General features: G+C 46.5%; 1 protein-coding gene across 1 annotated transcript in view; it reads left to right on the plus strand.

Annotated features, from left to right (window-relative positions):
- Positions 1 to 3266: 3266 nt before the first annotated feature.
- UTP4 (UTP4 small subunit processome component) overlaps positions 3267 to 26045 on the plus strand; it is a gene marked incomplete at its 5' end in the record, with an annotated part of 69834 nt that continues 47055 nt past the window's right edge. Inside the window, 7 exons of the mRNA XM_082269744.1 lie at positions 3267 to 3425; positions 7184 to 7375; positions 11549 to 11633; positions 11718 to 11807; positions 17950 to 18161; positions 24388 to 24559; positions 24651 to 24742. Coding sequence (XP_082125870.1) covers positions 3267 to 3425; positions 7184 to 7375; positions 11549 to 11633; positions 11718 to 11807; positions 17950 to 18161; positions 24388 to 24559; positions 24651 to 24742 — 1002 coding nt within the window. The remainder of the gene's footprint in view (positions 3426 to 7183; positions 7376 to 11548; positions 11634 to 11717; positions 11808 to 17949; positions 18162 to 24387; positions 24560 to 24650; positions 24743 to 26045) is intronic.

Genomic DNA, 26045 nt, shown 5'->3' on the forward strand with positions numbered 1-26045 from the left:
CAGCACTGAGATCAGCCTGCATTGGTGTCAGACTTGTCCAGCACTGAGATCAGCCTGCATTGGTGTCAGACTTGTCCAGCACTGAGATCAGCCTGCATTGGTGTCAGATTTGTCCAGCACTGAGATCAGCCTGCATTGGTGTCAGACTTGTCCAGCGCTGAGATCAGCCTGCATTGGTGTCAGACTTGTCCAGCACTGAGATCAGCCTGCATTGGTGTCAGACTTGTCCAGCACTGAGATCAGCCTGCATTGGTGTCAGACTTGTCCAGCACTGAGATCAGCCTGCATTGGTGTCAGATTTGTCCAGCACTGAGATCAGCCTGCATTGGTGTCAGACTTGTCCAGCGCTGAGATCAGCCTGCATTGGTGTCAGACATGTCCAGCACTGAGATCAGCCTGCATTGGTGTCAGAGGTGTCCAGCACTGAGATCAGCCTGCATTGGTGTCAGAGGTGTCCAGCACTGAGATCAGCCTGCATTGGTGTCAGACTTGTCCAGCACTGAGATCAGCCTGCATTGGTGTCAGACTTGTCCAGCACTGAGATCAGCCTGCATTGGTGTCAGATTTGTCCAGCACTGAGATCAGCCTGCATTGGTGTCAGACTTGTCCAGCGCTGAGATCAGCCTGCATTGGTGTCAGACTTGTCCAGCACTGAGATCAGCCTGCATTGGTGTCAGATTTGTCCAGCACTGAGATCAGCCTGCATTGGTGTCAGACTTGTCCAGCGCTGAGATCAGCCTGCATTGGTGTCAGACATGTCCAGCACTGAGATCAGCCTGCATTGGTGTCAGAGGTGTCCAGCACTGAGATCAGCCTGCATTGGTGTCAGAGGTGTCCAGCACTGAGATCAGCCTGCATTGGTGTCAGACTTGTCCAGCACTGAGATCAGCCTGCATTGGTGTCAGACTTGTCCAGCGCTGAGATCAGCCTGCATTGGTGTCAGACATGTCCAGCACTGAGATCAGCCTGCATTGGTGTCAGAGGTGTCCAGCACTGAGATCAGCCTGCATTGGTGTCAGAGGTGTCCAGCACTGAGATCAGCCTGCATTGGTGTCAGACTTGTCCAGCACTGAGATCAGCCTGCATTGGTGTCAGATTTGTCCAGCACTGAGATCAGCCTGCATTGGTGTCAGACTTGTCCAGCACTGAGATCAGCCTGCATTGGTGTCAGACTTGTCCAGCGCTGAGATCAGCCTGCATTGGTGTCAGACTTGTCCAGCGCTGAGATCAGCCTGCATTGGTGTCAGACTTGTCCAGCGCTGAGATCAGCCTGCATTGGTGTCAGACTTGTCCAGCCCTGAGATCAGCCTGCATTGGTGTCAGATGTGTCCAGCGCTGAGATCAGCCTGCATTGGTGTCAGAGGTGTCCAGCGCTGAGATCAGCCTGCATTGGTGTCAGACATGTCCAGCACTGAGATCAGCCTGCATTGGTGTCAGACTTGTCCAGCACTGAGATCAGCCTGCATTGGTGTCAGACTTGTCCAGCACTGAGATCAGCCTGCATTGGTGTCAGACTTGTCCAGCCCTGAGATCAGCCTGCATTGGTGTCAGATGTGTCCAGCGCTGAGATCAGCCTGCATTGGTGTCAGAGGTGTCCAGCGCTGAGATCAGCCTGCATTGGTGTCAGACATGTCCAGCACTGAGATCAGCCTGCATTGGTGTCAGACTTGTCCAGCACTGAGATCAGCCTGCATTGGTGTCAGACTTGTCCAGCACTGAGATCAGCCTGCATTGGTGTCAGATTTGTCCAGCACTGAGATCAGCCTGCATTGGTGTCAGACTTGTCCAGCACTGAGATCAGCCTGCATTGGTGTCAGACTTGTCCAGCGCTGAGATCAGCCTGCATTGGTGTCAGACTTGTCCAGCGCTGAGATCAGCCTGCATTGGTGTCAGACTTGTCCAGCGCTGAGATCAGCCTGCATTGGTGTCAGACTTGTCCAGCACTGAGATCAGCCTGCATTGGTGTCAGATGTGTCCAGCGCTGAGATCAGCCTGCATTGGTGTCAGAGGTGTCCAGCACTGAGATCAGCCTGCATTGGTGTCAGACTTGTCCAGCACTGAGATCAGCCTGCATTGGTGTCAGACTTGTCCAGCACTGAGATCAGCCTGCATTGGTGTCAGATGTGTCCAGCACTGAGATCAGCCTGCATTGGTGTCAGAGGTGTCCAGCGCTGAGATCAGCCTGCATTGGTGTCAGACATGTCAAGTGCTGAGATCAGCCTGCATTGGTGTCAGACATGTCCAGCGCTGAGATCAGCCTGCATTGGTGTCAGACATGTCCAGCACTGAGATCAGCCTGCATTGGTGTCAGACATGTCCAGCACTGAGATCAGCCTGCATTGGTGTCAGACATGTCCAGTACTGAGATCAGCCTGCATTGGTGTCAGGCGTGCCTAACACATTACCCAGTCCATACCAGTATAGAGATCAAACATGAGATTTTTCCCCTTTGAGATCTGATGTGTTTTCTAAGATTTCCTTTACTTTTTTTGAGCAGTGTACTTCTTACCACCATGGTCACCTATGGGAGCGCAGAGTCTAATCCCAGTGTAGGAGCTTACACAGGGTTCCTTCCTGATCTTCTGCCTTCCCCTCTGTGACCGTGTTCAGGCTGGGGCACTGCATCCTGGGAAAGGGGGAGAAGGTCACATGCTCCTCCATACTCAGAAGTACCAGGTTTTTCTGAAGGCAGGGTGACGGGATGCTGAGGAGGCGGGGGGGGGGTGCAGAGGATGGTGACGGGGTGCTGAGGAGGGTGAAGGGGGTGCTGAGGAGGGGGGGGGGGTGCTTGGGAGGGGGGATGTGGGGGTGCTGAGGAGAGGGGGGGTGCAGAGGAGGGTGACGGGGGATGTGGGGGTGCTGAGGAGGGTGATGGGGGTGCTGAGGAGGGGGAGGGGGGGGTTCAGAGGAGGGTGACGGGGGTGCTGAGGAGGGGGATGGGGGGGTTCAGAGGAGGGTGACAGGGGTGCTGAGGAGGGGGAGGGGGATGGGGGGGTTCAGAGGAGGGTGACGGGGGTGCTGAGGAGGGGGATGGGGGGGTTCAGAGGAGGGTGACGGGGTGCTGAGGAGGGGGAGGGGGGATGTGGGGGTGCAGAGGAGGGTGATGGGGGTGCTGAGGAGGTGCCCTATCAAGAAAATGTCTGTCTGAAAGTGAACCTTCTGATTAGTTGCTCTGTACAACAACCCACATGCTGCATTCCCCCTACACCTTCTACAGAGAGCCGAGTAAGCACAGAACATTAATCCTTAATATTTGTTTTTCAGGAATGGGGGAGTTCACGGTTCACCATGTGCGCTTCTTTGACTATGTTCCATCCGGTGTGCGATGCATTTCATACTCGGAACAGACAGGCCGCCTCGCTGTGGCTCGCAATGACGGGTCTGTGGAAGTGTACAACTTTCCTGCCAACTACTACCAGGAAAAGGTATGGATTTACTAATTATATATTTAACTCCTTGCTGTATTGAACACATGAAGAAAGGGAGGTGCAAAAAGGCATGGAAAGCCAAGACACCAGCTGAAATCTATCAGTAATTAGAAAGCAATCTCACGCCTTGTCAGTGCTGAAATAAATTTGATCATGCTTTTGCTGGGGTTTTTTTGCCGCCTTCTGGATCAACTGTAGGTAAAGGATTGTGTATATAAGCTTGTAGATTTTTCTTTTTCCTCCCTTTTTTATTAGTTGAACTAGATGGACTTGTGTCCTTTTTTTTTTTAATTTTTTTAACCGGTTGCCAACCGCCGCACGACTATTTACTGCGGCGGTCAGCCCCGGCCAGGCAAAGTGACGTAGATCTACGTCGCTTGCCTGTCACTTCCTTGTGAGCCAATAGCGGTGAAGGGGCGCCCGCCGCGGCTCGTTCACAGGGAAGTCAGTGCGTGTGACCTGATGTAAACAAGCCGCCTGTCATTCTCCCCGGTGTAGAAACACTGATCACACGGTTCTACTATGTAGGACCGTTGATCATTGTTCCTACACCAGTAGCCACAGCCGATCACAGTTAGAATCACGCCCCTAGGGACACACACAACCCCTCCTTCCCCAATAAAGTTAACCCCTTCCCTGCCAGTGTCATTTTGCAGTAACAGTGCATATATATAGCACTGATTACTGCAGTAATGTCACTGGTAACCCCAAAAATGTCAGTCAAGGGTCCGATCTGTCCGCCGCAATGTCGCAGTACCGCAAAGAAAATCGCAGATCGCCGCCATTACGCGTTAAAAAAAAAACACCAAAAATGACAGAAATCTTTCCCTTTGTTAGTAAACGCGATAACTTTTGCGCAAACCAATCAAAATACGCTTTTTGCAATTTTTTTTACCAAACATGTGTAGCATAAAACAAATTGGCCAAAAATGTTAAAAAATTTTGATTTTTTACATTTTTTGGGGGGAATTTCATATAAAAATATGTGAAAAATATTGTTATTTTTGCAAAATTGACGCTATTTTTGTTTATAGCGCAAAAAGTAAAAATCGCACAGGTGATCAAATACCACCAAAAGAAAGCCCTGTTTGTGGGAAAAAAAGGACGTCAAATTTGTTTAGGTACAGCGTTGCACGACCGCGCAATTGTCCGTTAAAGTCACGCAGTAAAAAATCGCAAAAAACCCCCTGGTCAGGAAGGGGGTAAAATCTTCCGGGGCTTAAGTGGTTAAACCACACTAACTATATGCATACGGCCCTCAGGAAATGGTTAAAGTGGATTTAAATCCAAAACCAAAAATGTAATATTAGCTTCTCTTCATACCTGAGCTTTTTTTGCACCTAATGCCCCGTACACACGTGCAGATTATCTGCAGACTTTTGTCTGCAGACTTACCTTTTCTATGTAGTGCAAGGGCCTGCCGGATTGCATACAAATTGAAAGTGTTTAGGTTTGACCTCATATTATATGGTTTTGGTAAGTCTGCAGATAATCTGCACGTGTGTATGGGGCATAAGCCTACAAGTGACAATGCTCAGCAATCCCATTCTTTACAATACAGACTGGTCACAGTCGTGTGACTCTCAAAGAGGTACATTTAACCTCAGTTCACATATATGCGATGCGGGAAGGCTGCGAATTCGCAGCCTGTTCCCGCATCGCACACGCACCCCCGGCAGTTCACACTGCCATATGCGATACGCTGGGGGTATCAATGTAATGTTAACGACACCCCCAGTTTGATCGCATATCGCAGTGCGATCGTGCAGTTCGCACAGGATCGGATCGCACAAGTGTGAACCGCTGTGCGATCCGATCCTGATGCGGCTGCCAAAAAGGGTCCCTGTGCGTGTTTGGTGCGGCTGCGGTGCGAATTTAGCCATACAAACTGTATGGCTAAACTCGCACTGCACAGCCGATCGCATGTAATGAAGGAGCAGTGCGCTCCAACATTACATGCGAACCCCGCACACGCACAAGTGTGAACCGGGGCTAAATCGATTGAAAAGGAAAATAAATAACAAACATGTTCTACTTACCTTTTCTGTGTAATGGTTTTGCGCAGAGCAGCCCCAATCCTCTTCTTCTTGGGCCCCCTGCCGGCGCTTCTGGCTCCCCTCTACTGCTGAGTGCCCCCATAGGAAGCCACTTGTTATAGGTCACTCCCAAGCCACACTCTGTGTCCATTGACACACACAGTGCTGCTCTGCCCCGCCCCTGCTCCCTTCTCACTGGCTGTGATTGACAGCAGAAAGAACCAATGGCTCCTCCTCCTGCTGCTGCTTCTGAGCCAGTGAGGGGAGAGAAAGAAGTGATGCTCATGTACACAGCACTGGATTGAGATTGGGCTTAGATGGGGCTGGGGGCTGCATCCGGGAAGGTTTTTTTACATAGAATGCATTAAGGAAAAAAATATTCTGCCCTTAGATACACTTTAATTTTTTGTGGAGCTGTGTTGCTTGTTTTTCCCTCCTTAGACAATGGAAGCACTGGTAAAACTTAACACAAGAGTTTTTGTGTGTTTTTCTTTTTTTTTTTTTTTTGCATATGTTTGTGCGTTTGAACAGCAGTTCTTCTTTGCTCTCCTCCAACCCAGGAACTGGCATACATGTGCACAATTGTTTCAAAAACATGGGATTTGGTTGCTATTTTTCCACTTTACTTTCACCTTGTGCTCCTTTTGAATAACACATTTCCCGTCCTAAGGTAGCTACACTTATTTCTCCACTGTATCTGTGGAGGTAATCGTGGTTTTTGCACGGGCTGAACTTTAAACAGGCATTCTATTCATCTCACTTACATTGATGGGATAGAAACAGGAAAATAAGTGTGGTACTGGAACTCTGATGTAAGCTCCACATCAATTTATTCTAGTAAGTAGAGGGGTGCATAGAGGAATACCTTCCACTTGGCCCGCAACAAGTGACGGCGCTGTCATCCTACCTACAAGTGTTCTCTGCAATTTCTAAATAAAACACCAATGCAGAGTGGAGTGTTTCTAGTGATGTCTTGGAGTTGGTAAAGAGGAGCTGACGCTCTAGTTCAACTTGATGGTGCTGTTAGTAACTGTATGAGTCTTATTTAAAGCAATTGTAAAGGTCTTCTTTTTTTTTTTAACAAATGTCTATACTTACCTGCTCTGTACAATTGAATTGCACAGAGCGGCCACAAACCTCCTCTTCTTGTGTCCCTTGCTGCAGCTCCTTGCCCCACCTCTGTCCAGTGTTCCCATATGGGGGCACTCATGCATGCTCACCCCCGAGCCCCGTTGCTTCGACTACAGACAGTGGAATTTGCCCCACTGTCAATTTCCACTGTCTTTGTCTATGGACGAAGCAGCGGGGCTCGGGAGTGAGCATGCATGAGTGCCCCCCCCCCCCCCCCCCCCCATCACTGGTTTTGATTGACCACACGAGGAGTCAATGGCTCCTGGTGCCCCAGCAAGAGCCAGAAGTGACGGGAGAGAAGAGCAGCAGACGTGCACAACGCTGGATCAAATGAGGGCTCAGGTTAGTAAAAGAGTGGGGATGTTGATGCCTAAACATTTTGTACCTTAATGCAAGGAATACATTATTGTAAAAAAAATGTTGAGGCTTTAGGACCATTTTAATGAAAGCTCCCAGACACATCTTTAAAAAAAAACACAATTCGAAAAGGAAACCTTCACCGATACAGTATAGAGGCTGTCATTCTTCTTTAATTAAGTGCTATTGTGATCTTGATGTTTGTCACATTTTTCATTCGTTGCTTTATAGATCATTCCTGGTGATGAGAAGAGATCCACAGAGACTATATGTTGGGTGTCTGGTGACCGACTCTTCTCTGCAGGTCTGAATGGAGAGATCATCGAATACGACTTGGAGAGACTGTGCGTCAAATATTCTGTGAATGCATTTGGAGGCCCCATATGGAACATCATACCAAGTCCTTGTGGATCTCAGCTTGCCGTAAGTTCCAGGCCCTGACTCTCTTAGTACAAACCCATAATCCTCTGCAGGCGCTTTGTATTCCAGTAGAAGCTGCGATGCACTGCAGCACTCCTTGAGTTGTGAAGATATTTTAAAAGGAAAAACAGTAAATTTTAACGCTGTCACCTTTCTCATTCAGTGGATAGTGACAGTCTCCTATAGGAAGAGTCTTTTAGCAATTTCAGTGTTTTAAAGTGGTTGAATTTGCCACCATTTTGTCAGGTTTATGGGTGGTATAAAGGTTCAGGAAGAGTGCAGGCAGTGGGTGAATGACTCAGCCCATATCCCATTAATCACTTCTTGACCGCACTATAGCCGAAATATGGCTACAACGCGGTCGTCCAGTTCTGGGAGGGCATCTGGCAACGTCCTCCCAGAACCACGCCTGCAGGGGTGCGCATCCGGCCCGTTCTGTGATCAGCTGTGTCCTCCTGGCACAGCTGATCACAGATCAGGGTAAAGTGCGAATCACAGCGGCCCTTTATCATGTGATCGGCTGCGTCCAATCACAGCTGATCAAATGTAAACAAACTTGCTGGTTATCAGCATTCCTTTCCTCATAATCTTGTCACAGCCTGAAGAAAGGAGAGGCGGTACCTGGCAAGCGTGTTGGGACATTTACGCTGGTAATCAAGGTGCTGATCATCAGTGTCCTGATAATCAGTGCAGCCCCATCAGTGCTGCCTCACCAGCACACATTGGTGAAGGAGACGTATTACTTATTTGCAAAATTTTAAACAAAACTAAGAAAAACTTATTTTTTTTTTTAATTTGTTTAGCAAAAAATAAAAAACCCAGTGGTGATTAAATACTAGCAATCAACCGATTATCAGCAAAGCCGATATATCGAGGGCCGATCTACACTTTCCCGATATATCGGAATCGGCCACCAAGGTGACCGATCTTGCCGATATTTTGGGAAAGTGCCGTACCGGAGTGATGTCTGCAGCTAGAGGCATCACCCCGATACCGGCGTCCATACCCGACTGTCGGCTGTCTTGTAATGACAACCGATGCCGCTGAGAAGCTGCTTGGCTGTCATTACAAGGAGGGGGAGGGGATGTCCCCGCCGCCTTCCGCAGCTCGCCTCGGGTCTCCCGTCCCGCCGGGAGACCCAGGCATCCAGCCTGCACGTCCGCCAAAGACCCGATCAAAGCTGCATTAGGCTCTGATCGGGTCTCCATGTAAAAACCCGGAAGTAATGTCATGACATCACTTCCAGGTACTCGGCGCCAAATTCAAAAACATGACCGCATTCAAAATAGCCAAACTTGGCATTTTGAATGCTTTTAAGTGCAGAGGAGGATTTTGGGGTCTTTTAGACCCCCAGATCCCTCCACAAGAGTACCTGTCAAGTGATAAGAAAAAAAAATTTAAATGTGCTAAAATATCGGCCGATACCGATATGCATTGGCCAAAATATCGTTATCAGAACAAATGTATAAAAAAATGTGTAGCGCTTACAATAACGTGTCAAAGTGAAACTTAAATCAGTGAAACCAGGATTCTAAATAAGTACCAAGTCCCAAAAAAAGTTCATATGTGAAAAAATGTAGAAAAAACTTGTGCATAAAGGAGAACCACAAGTCCCAGCATGCAGATGAGTCTCAGTCCCTCCACAACAGACGAGAGGAAGCCACCAGTGGGATAACAAAATAAAGGGGAATGGCCGTTTACCAGAGGCTGTTGGCTATCCAAATGAATGGAAAAGCCTAAAAGCGCTTGTAAACAGTTGTAGACCACCGGATAAAGATCATCTGACTCAGCTGCTCAGGTCAACTCACAGGAGCTCATAGCGTAATATTGCTTCCCTATTGTTATCTGGGGAGACTGTTTTTATGCCTGACTTTCTCATGTTACATGTAAGTGCACTACCATTTAAATAAATGCATCTTTTTTAAACAATATTATGCTGTGCTATTGTTACTTCCTCATGTATATGGACCCTATGTGCCCTATATGCCCTCCTGTGAGTTGACCTGAGCAGCCGAGTCGGATGATCCTTAACCGGTGGTCTACAACTGTTTACAAGTGCTTTTTGGCTTTTCCGTTCATTTGGATAGCCAACAGCCTCAGGTTATCCCACTGGTGGCTCCCTCTTGTCTGTCATGGAGGGACTGAGACTCGTCTGCATGCTGGGACTTGTGGTTCTCCTTTATGCACAAGCTTTTTTCTATATCTTTTCATATATGAACTTTTTTTGGGACTTGGTACTTATTTAGAATCCTGGTTTCATTGATTTAAAGAGTAAGTAAATCTTCCTCTGACACTTGTACCTATAGGTAACACTATGATAAGACTTATCCAATAGGTACTGTAAATATCTCCTAAACATGTACCGTTTAGGAGATATTTACCTTACATGCAGCCAGTGACATCACTGGCGCATGCGCTCTGAAGGAACGGCCGCTGGTGCCGTTCTTTCAGAGCCCCGTGCCGTGACCGTCCGCTTTCGCATGCGCGGGAGTGACGTAATCGCGGGTCCGGCCAATCAGATGGCCGGATGCCGCGATCCCGGAAGACGGGCGACTGAACATGTCGCCCGTCATACAGGTAAGCGGGCGGCATGGCGGGGGCTCGTTCTATGGGAAGTATTTCATAATGAGCTAGTATGCGATGTATGTGTTTTCTCTTTCAGGTTGGAAAAAAAAAAATGTTTTTAATGAGTTTACAACCTCTTTAAATTTCACTTTGACACGTTATTGTAAGCGCTACATGTTTTTTTATACATTTGTTCTGGACTTTTTTCTATAGGTCTGTAAAAGCTGCTTACACGCTAAATTTTTTTTTTTTTTTTTGTAGCGCAGAAGTTCCCTGTGTTTTTTTTTTTTTTTTTTAATATCGGTATCGGCAACGAAAAACCGATATCGGTTGATTACTATTAAATACCACCAAAATAAAGCTCTATTTGTGTAAAAAAAAAAAAAAAAAAATTAAAATTTTATTTGGGTACAGTGTTTCATGACCACGCAATTGTCTTTTTAAATTGTGACAGTGCTGAAAGCTGAAAATTGGCCCGGGCAGGAAGGGGGGTGAAAATGTCCAGTATTAGAGTGGTTAAAGTTCTTAGATTAGGGTAGCACCAATACCCCTTTTTTTTTTTTTTTCTTTTTTTTTTATATTGTCGAGTACTAATACGTGAAATAGAATGGGCTTAAATCACATTGCAAAGAACCGCATGCGATTTGAACAGGAATGCGTTGCAATTCATGTCCGAATCGCATGTGGTTTCCACCACCGCTCCTGTGTGAATCCAGGCTTGTCATAATGACTTCAGCCTGGGTTCACATAGGAGTGGTAAGGGAAACTGCATGCGGTAAGGACAAGAATTGCACCACTTTTCGTTTCAAATCTCATGCGATTCTTTGCAGTATGATTTTTAAACCCATTTAGTATGGGCGCAAATCGCACTGCAAAGTATTGGTTTCGGGTATCGAAGCATTTTCACAAGTATTTGAGAACATTCTCGGTATCGGCGCATCCCTAATTTTAGATCATATTGTTTTTCTGATCTTCTTGATGATTCTCTTCTGTATGACAACAAAACTAACAAATTCTGAGTATTATACCTTAAGGCCCTTTTCACACTATCCGTCCGTCGGACGGATTCCGTTTTTCTCAGCGGGGGATCGAGCCGCTGATCCCCCGCTGAGCAGGAGGATGACAGCTGTGTCTCCACGCTGTGCGGAGACACAGCTGTCAGTTCCCCATGCATCTCTATGGGGGAAATCGGATGGGAATGGACCGTCGGTCCCTTCTCATCCGATCCGCTGGGCGGATGGAAAATCCGTCCAGATTTGACAGATCGGATGTCAACGGACATGTCTCCGCTGACATCCGATCCCCCATAGAGATACATGGGGGGACCGTTCAGATCCGCCAAAAAAAACGGACAGGTGGATCTGAATGGTCGACCTGTGTGAAAGGGGCCAAAGAGTTTAGTTCTGGACTCCGAAAGTCTTGTGTTTTCACATGCTGAGAGATAATGGGCGAGGTACAACAGCAGCACACAGAGTTCCTTTGTGGTCTTTGCATATCTCCTTGTTAAAGTTTAAAGCCCAGACCAGATAGTTTCATGGTTTTTGAATCAATATTCCAAGTTGTTCCTTCGATCCTCTGAGAGCCATCAGTGATCTGTTCCTCTTGTTTCAGGTGGGCTGTGAGGACGGCTCCGTGAAGCTTTTCACCATTACACCAGAGCACATTGTGTTTGAGAAGACCTTGGATCGACAGAAAGGTAATTGACGGATGGATGATCTTGTCATGAAGGAGCTGGATTTAGATGGACTTGTGAACTAACGTCTCTTATTTCTTTCCACAGAGCGTATTCTGTGCCTCGCTTGGCATCCTTCTGGTTCCCATATTGTTGCTGGTTCCATCAACGTCATTAAAGTGTTCAGCGTCTCATCAGGTGAGGAACTCGGGAGCTTTTTGGTTTTTTAATCTGGTCTAATAAGTTGCTAGAGAAAAGCTGATTGGTTGCTGTGGTCAGAGCTTCCTGGGGTCCATAATGGCTTTTCCAAACTTTCAACATACCTGTTCTGTCCGTTGCCTTGCATGTTTTAGCAGTTGACTATTTTAAAGATCCCACCAGCTTCACTTTTAGGGCTCTTTCACACACTGTGTCCGTCAAACGGACTCCGCTTTTCTCAGCGGGGGATCGATCCGCCGATCCCCCGCTGAGCAGAAGGATGACAGCTGTGTCTCCGCGCTGTGCGGAGACACAGCTGTCAGTTCCCCATGCATCTCTATGGGGGAAATCGGATGGGAACGGACCGTCGGTCCGTTCTCATCCGATCCGCTGGACGGGTAGAAAATAGGGTTTCCATCCTTTCAGATTTGACGGGTCGGATGTCAGCGGACATGTCTCCGCTGACATCCGATGCCCCATAGGAATGCATGGGGGGACCATTCAGATCCGCCAAAAAAACGAACAGGCGGATCTGAACGGTCCTCCGCCTGTGTGAAAAGGGGCCTTAGACTTCTTTAATCATTTATTGCAGCCATGTACAGAATATCAAAGTAACTAAGAACCAATAAGTCCTCATTCTACCCTTCTAAAATACCCTTTGATCCTGCCAGAAATCCTGAATCTTTTTATATAGTTTTTTTTATTTTTTTTGGACTGAACTAAAATCTTAAACCGTGTCTTCTGTGAACTACAAACCGCCTTTCCCACATGTGATTGAGGATGATGATCTGTGTATAGTCCAAATTAGAAGAGCAGGATAAGGTGACTACATGGATACATTGAGTGAACATTGTAAGTCTAGGACACAGAAGAGTGTTGCTGGCAGGATCACCAGGTGAAAATAAAGAGAAAAGAAAACTAAGGGTCCAATCACAATTATGCGTCTGCGGTTTCAGTGTGGGAGTCCAGTGTGGTTCTGTTCAATGTTTTAGGTGTAAATATTTACCTGAAATGGCACCTGAAAAACGCACAGGACTCTTTTATAAACCACACCGCGGCCATCTTGCACATACGTGAACCGGCTGCATTGAGAAGGGTGCCGGGTCTCATGTTATGAGAATCCGATGCGGTTCAAAGCGCATTCGATTCGCATATATGTGAACGGAGCCTAAAGAAACCTAGAACTGGTAAGCTGCCATATACTACATTTTTGTGTTTTCATATGCTTTAACACTTTTTTTTCTTTTTTTATCTTTGTAGTTTTGGACTGAGTGTGGAAGGGTTAGACCCCATGTAATTTTGTTTTCTTTGATGTCTATGTCCCAGCTGGAGAGATTCACTCCAGCAGAATGAAGACCTCAAAAAAAATAAAATAACTTGATCGGGGTTTCACCACTCCCTGATCCATCCAAAACTAAAATAGAAATGTTTTGACTTTACATGCACTTTAGGCCCCTTTCACACTAGTGCGACTTGTCCCGCGATTTTGGACCGCAAAATCACATAAGTCGTTTTCCATTATTTTCAATGAGCCCCATTCATATCAGTGCGACTTGAAGTCGCACCGACTTCAAAGTAGTCCCTGCACTACTTTGGCACGATTTTGAGGCCAAGGACATTCAAGCCCAGTCAAAGTCGCGGGGAAAATCGCGCGACTTCGAAGTCGCACAAGTGTGAAAGGGGCCTTAATATGGAACTAAACTCATCAAATTAAAGCGGTTGTATACGCGTGGTGATTTTTACCTACTGGTAAGTAGGGCTGAACGATATTCGATGTAACATCGAATATCGTGCTGCGGGCGTGGGTGATAGTCACATCGCCGGATCATGCGATATTGGGGACTCACAGTGGTGGTAGAAGAATACAGCCCGACATCCGTCCCACATGTTAAGTCTGTTCTGCAGCTCTCCTGACTGAGCGGTCAGCAGCGTGCCGTGAGCAGCGGCACAGGGAACCAATCACGCATGCCTGCACACCTGATTGGTTCGCTGTGCCGCTACTCGCGACGTGATTGGTTCGCTGTGCCGCTACTCGCGACGTGATTGGTTCGCTGTGCCGCTACACGCAACGTGATTGGTTCGCTGTGCCGCGCTCACCGCTCGGTCAGGAGAGCTGCAGGGCAGACTTAACATGTGGGACGGATGTCGGGCTGTATTCTTCTACCACCACTGCGAGTCCCTAATAGTCACCTTTAACCTGGGTGAATCACCATATAACGAATTATAAATCATTACTGGCACACTAGTGACTTTGGTAATGGACGTTCCTGCCTCTCCTCCACCTTCCTACCATTCAGCTGGCTGAGACAACTGTGATGGGCAAAGGGGTCCTATGAGGCTCTGCCTTCCACAGCACAGTCACACTGTCAGTGTCTTATTAACCTGCAGTTCCCTGTCCACCTAGTTCCCTACATTACCATTAACCCTGGCCTGCCCTGTATGGTGCAACTGCAATGACAATCAGAAGAAGGCTGCTGCTGCACTACTTCCCAAATCCTACTACAGTAACATTAACCCTGGCTGGCCCTGTAGTACAATCAGAAGAAGGCTGCTGCACTACTTCCCAAGGTAATTGTTGACTTTAGCCTGGATTGATGGCTCTCTCAATATCGCAATATATATCGTTGGAAAAAAATATTGCAATGTACTTTTTTTCCAATATCGTGCAGCCCTACTGGTAAGCCTATAGTAAGGCTTGTCTGTAGGTAAAATGAAGATCTCCTAAACCTGCATGGGTTGGGAGATATTCAGCCGCAGACATTGGCCGCGCATGCGCTCTGATGGTCTGGCGTATCGTGTCGTAATTCAGAGCTGCTTGCTGGGAAGAAGAAGAAAAAGAGCAAGCGCTCTGGCATAGGTTAGATGGGATGGTGGCTGTACCTATAAAAAAATACAAAAAATCCATGGCATCAGAGGTAATGAGGGGGGGGGGACAAATATTGGACTGATGGTTGGCAGTAATAGTAAATGTCCAAGTCCAATAAATAAATTAATATGTCAATATATGATGATGGTTGCTGCTTTTAGGGCTAGCTCCGAGAACACAGTGAAGCCGGTGCTGTGGATACATATAAAAGAGAAAAAGACAGAGCGCCTCTAAGTGCAGCATTTATTAAAGCATAAATCACAAGTAAGTAACAACTCACTAGATAGATATATATATTAAGGCTTGTAAGCTCCGGTGGTGTATCAGAAGATGGTAGCAGTCACAGGGGTCCTGGAGAGTGGAACACCTATCCTGGTCGGGTGGACGCTGTGCTGGGGATCCTCCGTCTTCCGGGTTTCGGGTAGGGATGAACACCAAGGACCACGCTGGAACGCAGCGCACGCTGCGTGATGTCACCGGAGACTGTAGATGACACAACGCGTTTCAGAGCTCGCGCACAGCTCTCAATGGGCATGCGTGCTCTTTTTTCAAGTGTAGGATCCTTAATATACATCTATCTAGTGAGTTGTTACTTGTGATTTATGCTTTAATAAATGCTGCATTTAGAGGCGCTCTGTCTTTTTCTCTCTTGCCGGAAAGAAGGGCTTCCGCAGGCATGCCGGTGACCGGGCGCCGCTGCGGGGACTTTGTTCTAAGACAGTGTTTCTCAACTCCGGTCCTCAGGACCCACTAACAGTCCAGATTTTAAGTATCATCTTGGGGAGATGCAGACTAGAATACTGCAATCACTGAGCATCACCTGTGATGTATTTCAGTTATCTTGCAAACCTGGCCTGTTAGTGGGTCCTGAGGACCGGAGTTGAGAACCACTGCTCTAAGGTAAGTATTATGCATGCGATGCATACTAGCACATTATGCTATTGTCTTGCAGGTTTTTTTTTTTTTCAGCAGTTTACTACCGCTTTAACAGTTTCAAAAAGCAGTTTTGTTCCAGCACATGCCAGGAATGTAAATGTCCCATTGGGTTTTGCTCTCAGCAGAACTGTCAAATAGCTGGTTTCATATATGATCACATGTGCGGCATCATGGAATTGAAGATCAAAGGCCAAGATGGCAGCTTCCTTGGCTAAAACTATAGAAGGTTTTAGTTCCGCTTTAAGAAGGCTTCTCTTCCTCTTTTACTGTATCTTTTTACATGGGCAGTTGTTATGATTGGTAAAAAAACAAGTTATACAAAGGTAAAGAGCAGCCTGTTCTAGGCCACCCTGGTATCCCATAGAGAACTTTGGTAGAGCCGGCCATACATGATCAGAATTCGGGAGATTCAAAAGACTGGCTGAATTTCGACCCTTGTTTGTAGATGCACAAAAAAAATTGAATCATGTATGTCCTGCCTAATGCCTCGTACATACGCTCAGATAATCGGACAACTTATCGTTGGCATTTTGTTGCATGATACTAATATTAAATTCAACAATGCATATAAACGTAGGATTTTTTCGTACGATTCTGGAAAAGCTTCCTGGTTGCTTTGCTACGTATCAGATGGTGCAAAACAAAAACAATGTCAGCCAGGCTTTTTCCGTGCTATTTTAGTGTTTCTGCGCGGTCTTTGTCGATCGATTGTCGTTCGCTAGACTATCGTACAACAGAAGTTTTCCGGTTTGTACCTTCAGATTTTTGTTGGGCGAACTGTCGTGATCGGCTGTCGAAAGCTGTGTACTAACGATCAGATTATCGTGCGATCAGGTCGAAAGCGAGCTTTATCGTACGATTATCTGAACGTGTGTACGAGACATTAGGCTGGATACACACTATACAACTTTTATTGTTAGATTTCCTTTAGATTTACCTTCAACTATGCAGTGCAAGGGCCTGCCTGAATGCATACAAATTGAAAGTGTTTAGGTTTGACCTCATATTATATGGTTTTGGTAAATCTAAAGACAATTGTATAGTGTGTATCCAGCTAAAGTCATGTCAAGTTATCACAACCTTTGTAGAATGCATGTATTAGTTGCACTGGGGTTGATTTTCTAAAACAGGAGAGTGCAAAATCTGATGCAGCTGTGCATGGTAGCCAATCCGCTTCTAAGTTCAGCTTGTTCAAATAAGCTTTGACAAAAAACCTGGAAGTGGATTGGTTTCTTTGCAGAGCTGCACCTGATTTTGCATTCCCCAGTTTTAGTAAATCAGCCCCACTGTCTACTTACACCACCAGCATCAAGTTGGTATATTGTCCGCTCCAAAATGACTGCTGGAGCCCATAGGAGCAGACACATCTTGTCTGAGCAAACTCCCTCCAATACTTGCCAGAGTACACAGCAATTTCTCACAAGACAATTTTGCACATAAAACCTGAGCCATGCTGTGCCCCACCTGCCAGGATTACATGTACCGCCAGTGATGCCAACTCTTTGGGAAGCAATGCTTTATAAAGGCGCTTTTCCACTGCATGGTACGGCTTGGTTTCGCTTGCTTTGGCGCTTTTCCACTGCATGGTACGGCTTGGTTTGGCTCGCTTTGGCGCTTTTCCACTGCATGGTACGACTTGGTATCGCTCGCTTTGGCGCTTTTCCACTGCATGGTACGACTTGGTATCGCTCGCTTTGGCGCTTTTCCACTGCATGGTACGACTTGGTATCGCTCGCTTTGGCGCTTTTCCACTGCATGGTACGACTTGGTATTGCTCGCTTTGGCGCTTTTCCACTGCATGGTACGGCTGGTATCGCTCGCTTTGGCGCTTTTTCACTGCATGGTACCCCATGGTACATGCTTGAACGGTTCGGTACGGTTTGGTACAGCGGCGCTTTTCCACTACATGGTACGGCTCGGTACGGCACGCTTAAACAGTAACACCTCGGTTGGGGTTCCAAGCGGGCCGTACCTATACCATATCCCACAATCCTTTGCATGCAGCCTTGATTGTTTGTCACTACTAGCCACTGATTGGTCAGAAAATCGTTGTAATCCCACCCACTTACTACTTTAGTGGAAAAGCAAACTGAGCCGAGTAGAGCCTATACAGTGCTGAAACGTGCCGACTCGTACCACGCAGTGGAAAAGCAAACTGAGCCGAGCTGGGCCAAGCAGTGCCGAGTGGAGCCGAGCCGGTACTTGCAGTGGAAAAGCGCCAAAAGTTTCTATAACCTGGCAATGCTTTTTGTCATTTCCCCCTCGCCAATCTTGTTTTCTTTTTTATACTTCCGATGTTTGGCTTATCACTGTAACATATTTTGCAATCTTTTGCCGCAGGTCACCTTCTGCAAGTTCTAAAGATGGACCGCCGTGGTTTGGTCGGCCGGAAACGAGAATGTATAGTCTGGGGTGTGGCTGTTCTGTCCTGCGGGGAAATTGTCAGCGTGGATTCTTCTGGGAAGCTCCAGTTCTGGAATTTAGAGACTGGGACACTTATCCGCTCATACACTGCGGCCACCAGTGATATCCTGTGCATAGCCGTGTCTCAGGTACGTCAGCTGCTCACTTCTTATTTTATTAAAAAATAAATAAATATTTAGGCAAATTATGAAATTGTTAGTGAACACGAAGCTGTAGTAATTTGCAGTCCTATCCAGAAGGCTTCTTGCATGTATTTTTGTACGTCCTTCCTCTTATGCTGCTGTGTGTATGGGCAAATTTTAAGCTGCTATGTCTAGATTGGGTAACTAGTACAGATAACACTACAAAAAAGATTGCTTATTCAGAAATCTTTTCCAAGGAGAATTTCACGAAGATGTTTTTAGAAATATTGGGGTGGCATAATCTAGAACAGGGGTCTCCAAATTTTCTAAACAAAGGTCCAGTTTATTGTCTTTCAGACTCTAGGGGGGCCAGACTGTGGCCAGTGGAAGTAATAAATGTCCTAGCATCAGTGAGAATAATCAATGTCTCATCTTTGGTGAGAGGAATGTCCCTTTGTTGGTGTCAGTGGGGGGGAATTGTGTCCCTTTGTTTGTGTCATTGGGGGGGGGAATTGTGTCCCTTCGTTGGTGTCAGTGGGGGGGAATTGTGTCCCTTCGTTGGTGTCAGTGGGAGGGGAATTGTGTCCCTTCGTTGGTGTCAGTGGGGGGGAATTGTGTCCCTTCGTTGGTGTCAGTGGGGGGGAATTGTGTCCCTTCGTTGGTGTCAGTGGGGGGGAATTGTGTCCCTTCGTTGGTGTCAGTGGGGGGGGGGAATTGTGTCCCTTCGTTGGTGTCAGTGGGGGGGGGGAATTGTGTCCCTTCGTTGGTGTCAGTGGGGGGGAATTGTGTCCCTTCGTTGGTGTCAGTGGGGGGGAATTGTGTCCCTTCGTTGGTGTCAGTGGGGGGGAATTGTGTCCCTTCGTTGGTGTCAGTGGGGGGGGGGGAATTGTGTCCCTTCGTTGGTGTCAGTGGGAGGGAATTGTGTCCCTTCGTTGGTGTCAGTGGGGGGGGGGGAATTGTGTCCCTTCGTTGGTGTCAGTGGGGGGGGGGGAATTGTGTCCCTTCGTTGGTGTCAGTGGGGGGGGGAATTGTGTCCCTTCGTTGGTGTCAGTGGGGGGGGGGGAATTGTGTCCCTTCGTCGGTGTCAGTGGGGGGGGGAATTGTGTCCCTTCGTTGGTGTCCGTGGGGGGGAATTGTGTCCCTTCGTTGGTGTCAGTGGGGGGGAATTGTGTCCCTTCGTTGGTGTCAGTGGGGGGGAATTGTGTCCCTTCGTTGGTGTCAGTGGGAGGGGAATTGTGTCCCTTCGTTGGTGTCAGTGGGGGGGAATTGTGTCCCTTCGTTGGTGTCAGTGGGGGGGAATTGTGTCCCTTCGTTGGTGTCAGTGGGGGGGAATTGTGTCCCTTCGTTGGTGTCAGTGGGGGGGGGGAATTGTGTCCCTTCGTTGGTGTCAGTGGGGGGGGGGAATTGTGTCCCTTCGTTGGTGTCAGTGGGGGGAATTGTGTCCCTTCGTTGGTGTCAGTGGGGGGGAATTGTGTCCCTTCGTTGGTGTCAGTGGGGGGGAATTGTGTCCCTTCGTTGGTGTCAGTGGGGGGGGGGGAATTGTGTCCCTTCGTTGGTGTCAGTGGGAGGGAATTGTGTCCCTTCGTTGGTGTCAGTGGGGGGGGGGGAATTGTGTCCCTTCGTTGGTGTCAGTGGGGGGGGGGGAATTGTGTCCCTTCGTTGGTGTCAGTGGGGGGGGGAATTGTGTCCCTTCGTTGGTGTCAGTGGGGGGGGGGAATTGTGTCCCTTCGTCGGTGTCAGTGGGGGGGGGAATTGTGTCCCTTCGTTGGTGTCCGTGGGGGGGAATTGTGTCCCTTCGTTGGTGTCAGTGGGGGGGAATTGTGTCCCTTCGTTGGTGTCAGTGGGGGGAATTATGTCCCAATGTTGGTGTCAGTGGATGAAATGTTGCTCCAAGGGCTGGATAAAAGCAAGCAAAGTGCCTTTATCTGGCCCCTGGGCTGCAGTTTGGAAAACACTGATCTAGATAGAAGGTAAAAGTTTTTGTTACAGATTCAAAAAACAAATTGGACAGTTAACACTGGGACTCATATCAGTCCTTTACCTATTACCGCCTTTCTAGAAGAGAAAAGCTTTGTTTTTCCATACATTGACTGGAATTAATGTGCAAAATTAATAAATATATGACATCCTAACACTAATGTCACCTCTATAGTGATTATAAAATTAATACATAAAGTGCATTAGTATACGAAATGTTAATGTGCGAATTATAGAATGGTGGTTGTCACCATACAATGACCGCCACTCTGCAGAAACCAATATTAAAAAGTGCAAACGTATACAAATGACATAAAGTCCCATGTGACAGTAAAGTGGTACATGCTCAATTAAATATACTATGATAAATCTGATTAAATCAATTATATATAAATCCTGTATAGTCCATCAAATAAAGTGACAAGTGCTTGTGCAAAAATCATACGACTGTTCACCATGGGGATGTTTGTTTTTCTTCTTGTTTTCCTGCCCTTAGGGTTTTTTTTCTCTCTCTATTCACCTACTACTACGGTGCTACATAGTAGATCCCCTGGTGCTACCTGAGGGTGGCCATCTCTCAGTACAGACTGCAGGTCTGAGATGTTTCCCCCAACCCCTAGAAGCTCTTTTTGGTTTGGTTTTATGATTATATCTACTCCTTGAAACACAATACTCTTTTGCTTCTGGGGTGTTGCTTTGATGGACGTGGGTTGCACAGCCATTTAGTACAAACTTTTTCATTAATTACATTGCTGCATGGTTGTGCTTACCCTGCTGATATATGACCGTATGCACTGTTTCTTTTTCATGTTCTGTTGGTTGGTTTGTTTCTTTGTACTGTTTTGTATGAAAACTTTTTCCAATAAAAATGATCTGATTCAAAAAAAAAAAAAAAAAAAAAAAAAATCATATGACTGCTCTTCACTGTGTCAGGTGCTTCATTCACTGAATGAATCCTACACAGTCCATCAAATAAAGTGACAAGTGCTTGTTGTGCAACAAAATCACGCAAGTGCTCTCCACTGTGTCAGGGGCTTCACTCGGTGCTCCCCTCTCTCATCCCCACTCACCGGATGATGGGAAGATACAAGTCCAATATGTATTACACAAGCAGCTCCACAATATGCCTCCTTGAGATATGCACAAGCAGCTCCACAGTATGTCTCCTGAAGAAATGGATACTCCAGGGCTTTACGTTCTCCTTATTCTCATCCAAAGCATGCCATAAAAAAAGATTCTCCCATAGTGTAGCATTTAAAATTGCTTTTATTTAATCACGATAAAACACTTACAGACTGAGGACGGCGCCCAGTGGAAGGGGCGAAACCCGTCAAGCTGTGAGTCGTTCTTCTGACGTAATTTCTGCATCCGGTGGTTGGAAGGCAAGCTGAGTGCGGCGTCCACCGCTACAGGAAGAGCGCGAATAGAGCGGAGAAGTCTAAGTGTTTTATCATGATTTATTAAATAAAAGCAATTCTAAATGCTACACTATGGGAGAACCTTTTTTATGGCATGCTTTGGATGAGACTGAGGAGAATGTAAAGTCCCGGAGTATCCATTTCTTCAGGAGACATACTGTGGAGCTGCTTGTGCATATCTCAAGGAGGCATATTGTGGAGCTGCTTGTGTTATACATATTGGGCTTATATCTTCCCATCATCCGGGGAGTGAGGATGAGAGAGGGGAGCACCGAGTGAAGCCCCTGACACAGTGGAGAGCACTTGTGTGATTTTGTTGCACAACAAACACTTGTCACTTTATTTGATGGACTGTGTAGGATTCATTCAGTGAATGAAGCACCTGACACAGTGAAGAGCAGTCATTTGATTTTTGCACAAGCACTTGTCACTTTATTTGATGGACTATACAGGATTTATTTATAATTGATTTAATCGGATTTATTATAGTATATTTATTTGAGCGTGTATCACTTTACTGTCACATGGCACTTTAAATACTGTTATGTCATTTTATATACGTTTGCACTTTTTAATATTGGTTTCTGCAGAGTGGCGGTCATTGTATGGTGACAACCTCCATTCTATAATTAGCACATTAACCTTTCGTATACTATTGCACTTTATATATTGTATAATCACTATAGAGGTATATTGCTTACTAAGTTAAATCATTTAATTTTGCACACTGACATCAGTGTAAGGATGTCATATATTTATTAACTTTGCACATTTTATTGCAATGGTTTTCATTCACATATCATAGAGTGAGCAGCGCTGATATACACATATATTTGATTGATTAAGGAATTTTCCCCTTTTTTTTTTTTATCAGCAGCAGCCCACAATTTTTAATTTGGTTGTTTACATATACAGGTCAGATAGATACATAGTCCTTTCCTAAGCGCAGGTACATCTTCAATCTTATTGACTGGAATTGTTAATCTCTGGGTTACTGTAGATTATCTTTCAGCCATAACTTTATGACTACAAGGGTTGCACCAATATCGGTATCGGTTCATTTGCATGAGTATCAGTACTTGTGCTAATGCACTAATACTTAAAACCTATACCTACTGGCTCGATTCTTTCAGCGGGCTTCCCTGCTTACAGATAAATGTGATTAAAACCAAGGGCAGCTGCTGCTAGGGCTTCCTGTAGGATCGGAGCGCTCTCCTGCTGGGGTCTCCACTCCATCCCCAGCCTGCAGTGCAGCACGAGACAAGCGAGCCGGGACAAAGAGAAGCCAGCAGCCGTATGTGCGGCAAGAGGAAGGAAACCGCGAGGCAGGTGCAACCAATGCCCTGCGTGAAAGTCCTGCTTGCCCTGGTATCACCATCCTCCACTTCCTCCCAGACTGTTGGATCTATCGCGGGAGGACAGGCGGCAGCGCTACTCTTCAGCTGAGGCCACCTCAACATGCAGCATGTCACACCTAGATCTTCAGCGGTAGGTAGTAGTACGGGGGGTACTGGTGTGCAGGGGGGGTGCACAGTGAAGAACAGGTATGTAGGAAGTACAGTGGGGAAAAAGTTTGTGTGGGGAGAGGAAGGGGGGGTTATATTTGGGAAGAGAGGTTAAAGCAGAGTTCCACCCTAAAATTAAACTTACCTCCATCTTCTCGCTCCGGGTCACCTGAAAAACAAATTGATAATCGCAATTTTTTTTTTTTTTTTTTTACTTACCTGGTTTAGAAGAAAATATACTCACCTTCCTTCCTCCCCTCGGCGGCCACTGCGAGTCGTCACTTCCTGGCTTTGCAATGATTCCTGGGAGCTGAACGGCATCGCTCCCAGGAATCAATGCGCCTGCACCGGCCCCGACGTCAGTTCCGGTGCTGGCGCCGTCATACCTTGCTAAACAGCTTCTGGGCATGCCCAGAAGCTGTGCAGGGATGAGGCTGCGGCACCGGAAGTGACGGCGGGGCCAGTGCAGTGCATCGTGGGACCGAAGAAGACGGAAGAGGACACAGAAGAGGATCGCGTTGGCTTCAAGCTGCCCACACTTGAGATGGCAGCGCTGGAGAATACATTTTCAAGGTAAGTATTTCTTCTTGCAGGTAAGTGCGACCCGGGACAGATCAGAGGCTAGCCATTGTGGAATGCACTAGCCCTGACTGTCCCGGGGGTATTTTTATTAAAAAAAAATGTCCCAGGGTGGAACTCCGCTTTAAGGGTTATAAAGTGGGGAACAAGTGTGTGGGGGGGCGACAGTGGGGAAAAGGTTTGTGTGGGGGAGAGGGAGGGGGGGTTATAGTTGGGAAGAGAGGTTAAGGGTTATACAGTGGGGAACAGGTATGTGGGGGGAAGACAGTGGGGAACAGGAAGGGGGATGGACAGGCATGCAGGGTGGTACAGTAGGGAACAGGAGTGCAGGGGGGCACAGTGGGGACTTGTGAAATAGGTATCAGTAATTGGTATCAGTGAGTATGTAAAAAAAAAAAAAAGTGGTATTGGCGCATCCCTAATGACTACTGACAGTTTAAGTAAATTACATTGATAATCTGGTTACAATGTCATCTGAAAGTCGGTAGGATATATTATGCATCAAGTAAACATGCTGCCCTTGAAACTGATGTGTTAAAGCATAAAAAATGGGCATTGCAGTGTATGGGGCTGAGTAGCCGCACACCAGTCGGTGCCCATGCTGACCCATGTACACAGCCAGAAGTGCCTACGTTGGGCAACCAAGTATCGGAAATGGACCACGGAGCAATGGAAGAAGGTTGCCTGGTCTGATGAATCAGTGGGTGGTCATAAAGTTCTGGCTGATTGGTGTAATTTTCTTTATCATTGCAGAAAGAAGACAGTCTGGTGGTGGGCACTGCACAGGGATCGGTCTTACAGTTCCAGCACTTGGCACTGCAGGCAGGGAAGGATGAGAAGCAGTGGATTGCCACCAAACCATTCCAGTATCACAGCCGTGACGTCCGGTCAGTGGCTCATAGCAGCACGTCTCTGATTTCTGGAGGTAGAGAACTTTTTTTTTTTTTTTTTTTCTATTTTATTTTATAGTTCTTTTTGCTTTGTTCCTATTCTAAACAAGTCCTGACTTTTCACAGGCTTGGATGGCAATATTGTTGCACGACCGTTGTTGGAGAGGATAAAAGAAAAATCCTATGAGGCTGCACTGAGAAAAATCACCTTCCCACATGTGAGTCTGGGTCAATGTGTCTGCAGATGTTTTTTGGGCTGTTTTAATCACTTGACCTCCGGAATGTTTTACCCTTTCATGACCAGGGCATTTTTTTGCTATTCAGCCTTGTGCTAATATATGCGCGGCCATGCAACGCTGTAAGCAAATTTAAATTTATGTCCTTGTCACACAGAGTGTTTGTGTTTTTTTTTTTGTGTTTTTTTTATTATATAAATGAACGACCGAAAATGTAAAAAGCAAAAAAAAAAAAACATTTCTGTTATAAAACATGTCTGATAAAAAAAAATCAAATTTCTTCATGAATTTAGGCCAAAATGTATTTTGCTACATGTCTCTGGGGGAAATAAATCCCACTAAGTGTATATTATATGGTTTGTGTAAAAGTTATAACCTCTACAAACTATGGAGTATATATCCTGGAATTTTTCAGAGCGATGTCACTATACTAGTAATGTCGGTGATCAGTGACTTATAGTGGGACTGTGATAGTGTGCTGGGCAATCTGTCACTAACTGGCACTAGCTGGGAGGTAAACTAACACACTGACATCAATAATGACGCTACATACAGTGATCAGTGATAATACTGTACACTGTCTCTGTACTAATGACACTGGCTGGGAAGAGGTTAAAGTTTTGGCAACCTTCAACATTAATGTCACTGCCAGCCCTTCTCTTGTGTCCAGCTAAAATGCACAGTGGCTCTTTCACACGGGCGATCAGTTTTTTGGCTCCGCTCCGGTCCTTTTTTTTTTTTTTTCACGGAGCGGATGACACTCATCCCATCGGTTTGCGGATGATATACGGACATAATGTATGTCTATGGGCATTGCGGATGTCAGAGGATGACACCGCTGACATCAGATTTTGCTTCCTTTCCGTTTTTTGCACGGAGGAAAAATAGGGTTCTGTTCCGTTCCAAAAAACAGAACAGAACTGAAAGGAAGAAAATCGGATGTCAGCGGATGGTATTCCGCTGACATCCGCAATGCCGTTGACTTACATTATGTCTGCAAATCATCCGCAAAAAAATAGGATGATTTGCGGACATACGGAGCGCCCGTGTGAAAGGGCCCTAATAAGTGTTTTTTTTTTTTTTTTAAAAACCATGCCTCTAAATCCCCCCGGCCGCTCTCCTACTCTGATCCATGGCTACAGATGGGGAGGGGGGGGGGGGGGGTCTGAGATCTCCCTCTGATGTCAGCACCTAACATCAAAGGGTTAACTGTGTGCTGCTTTTACTCAAGCAACTGGCTGTTTTTTCAAAGCAATGAGAAGAAAGAGCCATATCACTGTTCACA

This window comes from Pelophylax lessonae, assembly GCF_965119305.1.
Source record: "Pelophylax lessonae genome assembly, chromosome: 10".
NCBI classification, from domain to species: domain Eukaryota; kingdom Metazoa; phylum Chordata; class Amphibia; order Anura; family Ranidae; genus Pelophylax; species Pelophylax lessonae.